General features: G+C 33.9%; 1 protein-coding gene across 1 annotated transcript in view; it reads left to right on the forward strand.

Annotated features, from left to right (window-relative positions):
- LOC145278351 (galactose-3-O-sulfotransferase 2-like) overlaps nt 1-9,329 on the forward strand; it is a 10,715-nt gene extending 1,386 nt beyond the window's left edge. The window contains exon 2 of the mRNA XM_080130643.1: nt 7,982-9,329. Coding sequence (XP_079986769.1) covers nt 7,982-9,293 — 1,312 coding nt within the window. The 3' untranslated portion in view covers nt 9,294-9,329. The remainder of the gene's footprint in view (nt 1-7,981) is intronic.
- Nucleotides 9,330-10,023: the final 694 nt, after the last annotated feature.

Here is a 10,023-nt window from a genome sequence, read left to right on the forward strand (position 1 = left end):
AAGATATTCTTAAACTATAACATTCGTATATTACGACAAAATTCATTTTCCTTCTAATAGCACTGCTTTATTAAGTTAAAAAGATTACTAGACAAATATATATCTTTGGTCAATATAAATGCGAAGATTTATTTCACTTTTATTTTAATTTGAAAGTTCATGAACTGTGACATAACGCTTTAGCCATACTTCTTTCATAACTAAAAACATCATAAGTCTATATGCATCTATATAACCGGAATGAATGGGAGGTGACAGTGGTCAAGTGGTTAACGACACGGATGTCCTAAGTTCAAATCCAGTTTGTTCCACAAAAATCACTTTTACTTAGGATGTTGGCAACCTTCAGGTGTTCCCTCCTGTAATTCCTGACGCTTTTCTTGAAATAATTCTTCCTAGAAAAATATCGGAGAAACTCATGCCAACAATAGAATTTTTAGATTCATACGATACGGTGATGATTGCTATGTATCATATGCAGATAAACAAAATATTTAGAAAAACAGGGTTTGTATTACTGTACACATAGATTCGAAAGATTGTCAAAAACAAATATATAACAAATAAATGTTATCAAAGGCAAAATAAGTTACTTTTCTACCTAACTGGATATATTTTTAGTGTTTTTATTGATTGTAGCATGTTTATTCAGCTCGAAAAATATACAGTGTTTACCGATGCATTGGACAATTTAAAATGGCGCCGAATCTCTCTTTGACAGGGTAAGTTTGGGAAAAGCAGTTAAAAATAAAAAATATGCAAAATACTGTTAAAACCCCACCGAATATATGTTAGCCTATGTCACGGTAACATATATTGAGCGAGTTTTTAACCGTATTTTGCCTAGTTTTTTATTTATAACTCCATTTCCCAAACTTACCGTGTCAAAGAGAGATTCGGGCGCCATTTTAAATTTTTCAATACATCGGTAAACACTGTATGTTTTTCGAGCCGAATAAACATGTTACAATCAATAAAAATACTAAATAATTATCCAGTTTGGTAGAAAAGTGACTTATCTTGCCTTTGATAACATTTATTTGTTATATATTGGTTTTTGGACAACGTTTTCGAATCTTTGTGTACAGTAATACAAACCCAAAATGATTAATATAAGTGCTTGTAGTTTGTACGGACAGTATGTAACTTAGATAACATGTTAAATAAATTCTAAAATATTTACTTAAACATTTTAAACAGAGTTTAGAAGATTACTGTTAAAATAAAAACACATTTATATTTATTTACTAGCTAGACTCCCGGCGTTGCCCGGTCATACAATACGCTTAAACACGATATTTTAATTCATGCAGATTGCGTATGTATTATTATAGAATCAATCCTCGATTGATTATTATATATTGCAAGGAATTATTTGCTTGGTGGACTAATTCGCAAAAAAAAAAAAAATTAAAAAATGATAATGATAATGTCGTTCATCAAATTCTGTCTGTGTTTGTTTACTATATCACGTCAGCTGATATTTGCGTTGATGATCTTAAAATTAGTCTTTCCTCTCTTATAGATAAAAAATTAAAAAAATTTACAGGTGAATATTTTATGTTACACCGGTCTAGTTTATACCAGTGTAAAGTAAAATGTTCCCCTGTTAAAATTATTTTTATCTATAAGAGCAGAAAGACTATTTTTAAGATCTGGGTTTTTTTCGATACTTATCGGATGAATTTGCGTACAAAATATATATAAGAACAGTGCCAGAAATATAAATTACCTTTGTGTAGAATTTGCAAAATATAGGCTGAGCTGTTTCGGAACCTATGAAAAAGAAACTCATACAATCACGTACGTATACAAAGTGACTTTTATATAATATTAGCGATATTATAATAGCAGATAAACTTGATGTTACTCGGGATCGATTAATATAGATTAATATATCTTAAATAGGTTATTGAATATCGATTACACGAAGACATTGTGCTCAGAATATAGTTCTTCCACAATAAAACTTTGTTGCTCGATTTCTATTAAGGATTGTAGAATTAGAGACCTTACTTGGGACCAACCGACGCATCAAAAAAGGGTGTTAATTTAAAATCTCAGCCTCTAAATTATTATACTTACGTAGTCTTTTTTCACGTGCCTGTATATATATATGTGTATTTTACGTTTCTATGTGACTTACGTTACCTCTGAAAAATCTTATTCTAGAAACAATTAAACTATAAATTTAAATGCAGCAGAATTGATTTTATTTCTGTTGTCAAAAAAAAAAAAAAAGAAATACTTCGCGAATTTTCAGAATTAAAAAGAAATTTTGATATACTTACATTGACAAATGAAAATTCTTCTGGCATAAAATCTCTTAGCAACCTTTCATGTATTAAATTATTTCAGCTATTTACAACATGGAATAACCAGACAGGCAAATTAGCATATCACATTATCGATATGTTCAATTAATAATTTAATTACCAATCGATACCACAATGATTAAATTTAATTTTTTAGGTCGGATAAACCAATAAAATAAAAACTTGTATTACAGCCTGTGGCTCCATATTAATACTTGTGTCAAATTGTTTTTATCCTAATTTAGTCATTATCAATCGTTGTACTTTGTGACAGTTTCAAAACTGCAATTCTTTGTTTTATTTGATTGTCCAGATTCTTTCCGTGCCTGGAACTATTTTGTATAATCCCACATTCTATCACCATTTAAATGTTTCCATGTCATTCGGAACATCTTACATACACGGTGCCACCCGAGAGATAAAGATTACATATAATTTTCGAAATTATTAAATACTTATCCATTTAATGTGTATATATTCATATATATATATATATATATATATATATATATATATTAAGGTGATTGATAATTCATAATTCAAATTCAAATTAAAAATTAAAAATATGTTTCATAAGAAGGAACACAACAAAGCCAAATTAAAATACACTCTGCTATTTAGACTACTGTTCTAACCCCCTTAAATTATATATATATATATATATATATATATATATATATATATATATATATATTAAACGTCCCTGTAATTCGTTGAGTCACAACCATATTTTATTCTACTATTATTTTAATAGATAATTAATATATGTTGTGACATTCTTAATGCATATTTAAATTAATACGTTTATTTGTTTCCGTATTATCCGGATCATTAATTGAAGTAACTATAAATATTAGTTTGTCGTCAACAGTTCAGTATATATGCATGCATGCAGCGGTCCTGCTGTTTTAACAACATCAGCGACGACGGCTCTCCCAATTGTAGAGCCAAGGTAATCTTGGGAAGACAAGTAAAGACGGTAGTTCCCCGTTGATTTGGAAGTATATCTCCTCTCGTGAGTTAAACGCACCCTTAGATACCAACCTAGAAATTTCTACGACTTGGCATGGTACATACATCGCCTAGCCTGCCTAAATTGTCACCCATCTGGTACTAGCCAAGCTCATCGCTGCTTAACTTCGAAGATCTGGCTCGAACCGGTGTGTCAACGTGATTGTGCTGTGATTCAGAATATGTATTGTGTTATTCAAATATCAAAAAATACTTTGGAGAAAACGAACACTCATTTACTTAGATTTAGTTAATGAATGTTTTACTTCGAATGAACCGCTATATCAGCGGACAGTCATTTACTCAGGGTCCTGGATATGACATTAAACTATATCCGATGGTGAGGCCCCAGCTTGCGGGCTTTGGCGAGTGTGGAGCAACTCTTTAATTGGCATTGCTCCTAGGTCCACTCTGACCCGGAGTGGTAGTACCTGTTAGGGTCCCAACTATTGGTTAAATAGAAACCGACTTGATAAAAAATATATATTCTATTAAAAAAAAATGTTCTTCAAAATCACTGGATTCGGCATTAAATAACCTGAAAAGGGTTGATATGCCGTTAAACAAAAACAACCAACCATTTACTCAGATTTAGTTAATTAGTGTTTAACTGTGGTATAACATGTTCTGATAGTATAACGGTTGCAGCATTCGCTTTCAGCACACTTTATAGCAATGATATCGTAGTAACTTCATTTCCTTTCACTGTAAAGTACTCAAACCTCAGCTTCACTGAAATTGGAAAATGCGATTTGCTTAACACTTATGCAAGTCAATTGACGGTCAGTCTCATTAGCCATTTGGGAAAGAAGGTTACTGGCTGAAGTGTCTCTCACTTAATGGAGTCAAGGAGTTTGACCACAATTAGTCAACATAGGAAATATAGACTCAGGGAAGACGTTCTGGTTTCAAAACACTGCAACATGGTCGCTTACGTACACGAACTCACGCATAGCCAGAAAGCTTTAAAAGCGTGTAAGTATATACAGATGCACTCACAAATGAGTGGTTGAAGCAATGACAGCAAGTGTAGATGATGCCAGATAGAAGTAGATTATGTGAGCCACCTGGCATCCAACTGTTAGGTTCTGCTGGGTGATGGCGACTATACGGCGCGACAACAATGGCGTGTGTGAATATTTCCACTGGACGATCTGTAAAAGTTAATATCAAAAGCAGAAGCAAATCCTGGCAACATATATTAGAAAGAAGAGCCAGAAATAAGTCATACACTGTCCACCATGACTATCAAATTTCTATAGCAACGTACCTAGAAAACGGAGCCATAAAACCTGATGTGGTAATATGTGACATGAAGGAGAAAGAAGCAACCTTAGTAGAAGGTAGTGTCCTTTATGATGCTGGGTTAAAAGGAGTTGAAAGGGAAAAATAACTAAATACCAATTTCTTATGTACAACATGAAAAGAAACGGGAATCTTAGGAAGATCTCCATCATTCCAGTTATGATATGAGCAACTAGACTCATAAGAAAACGTTTCAAAAACTACCTGACAAATATACCCGGTAGACCAAGTGCAAGGGAGAATTGCACTTAAAGGGGCAACCAGAATCTTAAAAAGATCTTTCGGATTGAATGCCTGAGTTAGGGTGAATGTTTTGCATACGGTATAATGTCCCTTTTCTAGCTTGAACAAACTAATTAGAAAATTTAAAAAATAGACATATAGGACACTTGAGCGAGAAGGTAGCAACCCTAGTTTAAATGTTCTTTATAATACTGCCTTAAACAGAGCAGATAAAGAAGATAACGAAATAATAAGGTGAAACTGGAAACTTATGAAGATCTTTATCATCCTAGTGATCATAAACAACCGGACCCATAAAGCAGAATTTTAAATCTTCCTGCTGAACATATATGGTTAACCAAGTGCAAGAGATGTAAAAACAATTGCACTTAAAAAAAGGATTAGAATTTTTAAGAAAATATCTGAAATAAGGGCTGAAAGCAAAAAGAAAATAAGAAAATTGATTTTTAAAAACACTAGAATCAAAACGTTTTAAGCCCCAGACAAAAAAACGAGTCATAGTTTAATATGTTTTTGTGTGGAGACACACTGCAACTTTAAATTAATATGAAATGAATACTAATTCAGATTTATGTATCAATATATTAATTTTCAATCCGGGAAGCGATTTATATAGGACGTATCATGCAGCACCGAGTCGTCAATAATTGCCGGATCTCTTGTCAATCCAAAGACCTTAAATCATTTAATACGAAACCGAATAAAAAAATGAAAAATACGACTTCCATACACACAATTTTAGTTGAAGGATCAGTTGTCCGATATTATGCAGTTCAAACAAGATATTGGATGAATGATAAGCATATACACGAACGAGTCCAGAGAGATGGCTTGGATGTTCCAGCGCATCTTCTGATACAACTCTATGTTCATTATTACCTTCGATCCAACATGTCTACATGTATCAAACAAAAAGTTAAAAAAACATTTTTTTTTTGTACATTTTGCTTCCAAATTCCGGGCGTTCTTTTTTTCATATGCATGTTTTTCTTATCCAGAATACGACCCCATCTCCGGTATCATTTCGTCGGTATCTTTCGGCAGATTACGATAAGAAGCCGAAAGATGGCGACGCAATTATATAATCACTTGTCAGCAGAAAGAAATTCCAATGAAATCGTGAAATTTATGAAAACAAAGTCTTTTTAAATCGAAACAGAATTACACAACGCGACATGTTCGGATTCAATCTCGCGAAACGTATCCCCAATCTGATAGGGTCTGCACTATCAATCAACTTCCTAAACCTGTCCCATCGCCACACTGTTGCATCATTGGGTTTATTTTATAACAATATTCCGTTGGTATGTACTGACAAACTCGTAGCACACGTGGCCCCTCGCCTGAGCGTGTCCAAAAAGTCGCTGAAGGGTTTTAAACTTAAATAGATTCTTTATTTTTGATGATGTTTTTCTGGAATTTTAACACAATCAGATTAAGACATTGGGATATTTTAAAAAATTGCAATACTCAAACAATCTTTATTTATGAAAAATAATGTCTCAAACGTTGTCCATTTCAGCTTCGCATAATTGTGCTCTTTCCAAAACATTATTCATGACAGACTCTCTGGATTGCGATTTAACTCCTTTATTTCGTTCCTGATGTTTTCCTTTAAGTCTTCCAGGGTTTGGGGTTTGGTAATATAGATTTTTTTCTTTAAGATATTTCCACAAGAAAAAGTCTGGGGAATGTGGTCGGCATTTGAGATTGCCATAGCGATAATGTTGTCACCAAAGCATCGCCTAAGAAGCCTCATGGTGTCTCTCACAATATGTGCCGTTTCCCATCAAGTTACCGGAAAGTCTACTACAATAATAGTTTCTTTCTTCGAACTGCTCGATTTTGGGATACCTCTTTGTTTCTAACTTCTTCGGGTGTACAAACATGTTAACATATCAATATAATGCAAACTGGCATCACGCTTATATATTCTAATCAAAGGGATCGTGATGACATGGTCCCATTAGAAGCTTCATGCGTGCAAGTGACAATATGCCTTGTTAATGATGAATAAATAAAGTTAAGACAAAATTTCCACCTATAGCATCATGTGCAGTGACTACAAAAAGCCACGTGACCTTGCCTTCACACCTGTTCAGCGAAGCGGGCTTTGTAGAAATTTATAATTACGGTGCCTGAAATGATTTTAGTTGAACCGTCTGAAGAATCGATTTGGATTTCACGTCGCTAAGTCGTGTGAAAAATACCGGAAGCTGTGGCAAGATTGCAGACGTCAAACCAGTTCAAACCATGAGATAATCGTTTGCCAACACATTGATTTAAGTAAGTGAAGCTTAATAAATTAAATACTTTACATAGATTTCATTATCATATAATATGGCACAGAAAATAGCCAATGACAATTCCCCAGTATAACAGAATATTAGAGTGTGTGTATAGTTAATTATAATTATATACTTACACTTAATCAATTGTGTGTGTGCCTGTGTGTGTGCGATTTTGTGAATGTTTTAAGCAGTACGCATGTCTGAACTCAAGTCAAATGCACATCTTGCGATAAAAATTTTTCCGAAATATTATCCAACATAACAATTTCCTTCAATAGTATACAGCACAGATATTTCCATCGAATCATACTGAGGCAAATAAGAACGCAATTCAAAACATAACAAAAATACACATAGTATTGATAAACGTGAATCTATAAAACTCATTTCAACGTTAAAAGTCTTAATTTGCTTTAGTTTGTGTTGATTTCTAACACGCATGCATTATGTTACCTTCTGTTAATTGCCTTTATCTACACGCTAGACAAATCGTCTTAATGTATGCATATAATTTCAAAATATTTTTTGCAGTCTATACTAAGGAAGGAAATTTTCCCGAAATATCATACGATACTGAACTTCCATCTTATAATACTGAGGCAAATCAGAAACCAATGCAAGGGTAAAATATGTTAGAAAAATACATGTATACAATATGTTGATGAATGTGAATCCGCAATGTTTCTTCTACCATTCGTTTCATTTTGTGTTTATCCGTTACATTTTTGCATTGTATTGTATTTTATAAATTTCTTTCACACTAGCCAATGCAAGTTACATTAACATCTTAATGTTTTTTTTTGTTTTCTTTTTTAGGACGCAGTCAAAGGTCGCAATTTTCATCCCCATCATTTTGGTGACGTTTCTCGGTTTTACTTATTTACTGCTCCGATGCGATATTCATCATGACAAAATATCGAACACTTTCACGCTATGCAGTTTCAATTCCGGCCATATACGCACTATTTTTCGAATGAACAGTAGTGAGAATCACCAGCAGTATTCTTTACAGAATTCAGCAAAATCCGTCCGATTAAAAACGGAACCTGATAAACCGGTCGTCCACTGCCGCGAAAGTGTAAAACATCTGGTATTTTTAAAAGTTCACAAAACCGGAAGCAGCACCATTTTGAATATTGTCTACCGTTTTGGTCTGCAGAATAAATTAACTTTTGCATTGCCTAAAAATGCAAATTATTTTAATCATGTTTCCAACGAATTTAATTCTTCACAGATTGTACCAGTTCCGAGTAGTTACCAATTTGACATTCTCTGCAATCACGCCATTTATAACCGCTCTGCAATGCGTATGCTTTTTCCAAACGACACGTTCTACTTCAGCATTCTTCGACAGCCGTTCAAGCAGTTCGTATCGGCTTCTCGTTATTACGGTCTCATTCAAAATAAACAACTACAGGTGGAAAAACCATACCAAACATTTTTCTTAAACCGTAAAAATTTCACCTTTCTTCCCGGCTACGATTTCTTCGACAACCGAATGTCGTTTGACTTGGGGCTCGAATCAAAGTATTTCCATGATGTAGATAAGATTCGTGAATTTATCAAAACACTTGATAACGACTTTAATTTGATGCTCATCTCTGACTACTTCGACGAATCGTTGGTGTTGCTGCGACGATATCTTTGTTGGACGATGAAAGATATTGTTTCGTTTCGCATGAATGTCAACTCCCGCCAAAACAATTACACGTTCTCCGTCGATGACTTTTCGCTTCATCGGAAGCAAACGACGGCTGATTACACGCTTTATGGGCATTATCTCAAGATCTTTTGGCAGAGAATTTCTCGCGAGGGACCCTCTTTTTACAGTGAACTGACAATCTTCCAGAACATTCAGGAGCTCATTTTGGATTTTTGTTTGCATTTTAGATCAACAGACACGCTGAAAATTCCAGCCTCGCAGTGGAACAACGCGTTTCAGATTACGCAAACGGATTGCTCTTTTATGTTAAAGACTGAGTTAAAGTTTCTGCATTATATTCGCGAAAAACAGAAACAAAGCTTTCAGAATATCCAAACGCCGACAAAAAATAAAATGAACACAACGACTCACAATAAACACGAGGCGAATCCGAAATCGTTCCATGTGCAGAAAGAAAATAAATAATGTTGATTTCTAAATAATAAAACGGATATTTTATAAGATTTCGATTATTTAATTTTAAACAATTTGCACATCTCCACAAAGCAGCCATTCAACCAAACGGGTTGGTGCATCTACCACTGGTCTTTCTCTCTTTAAAAGTAACCATAAGGAAGTTTCTTACCTAATAGGTCATACACTATCGACCAACATCCAACCCTTATCCCATAGCAGCCATGTTGCATCCCTGTAACTGTTTTAAAAGAATGTTCTCTGACCAACCCGTAGTATTTGTGCCTCCCGACTAATTAGACAAGCAGTAGAATTGTAAGCCTTCAGTGTAGAGGTCTCTAAATACCGATAAATCTTCTATTTTAATAGTGTCTTACTTGAAACTGCGAGAGAATTCCTTTCTGGTCTCCTTCTGGCTTGACTGTACTAACATAAAAAATTTAAATGTAATGTTAACACATATCTAGATTCTCAACTCTTAAATAATAACCCCTTACGTTAATGTCGTAATATGCTTTGTTTCTCCCTTCGAAAGTGTCTATAAATAAGTTCTTTAGATACCGATAAACCTTCTATTTTAATAGTGTCTTACTTGAAACTGCTAGAGAATTCCTTTCTGGTCTCCTTCTGGCTTGACTGTACTGACATAAAAAATTTAAATGTAATGCTAACACATATCTAGATTCTCAACTCTTAAATAATAACCCCTTACGTTAATGTCGTAATATGCCTTGTTTCTCCC

This window comes from Euprymna scolopes, chromosome 6, assembly GCF_053919585.1.
Source record: "Euprymna scolopes isolate OS-2025 chromosome 6, ASM5391958v1, whole genome shotgun sequence".
Taxonomy (NCBI): domain Eukaryota; kingdom Metazoa; phylum Mollusca; class Cephalopoda; order Sepiida; family Sepiolidae; genus Euprymna; species Euprymna scolopes.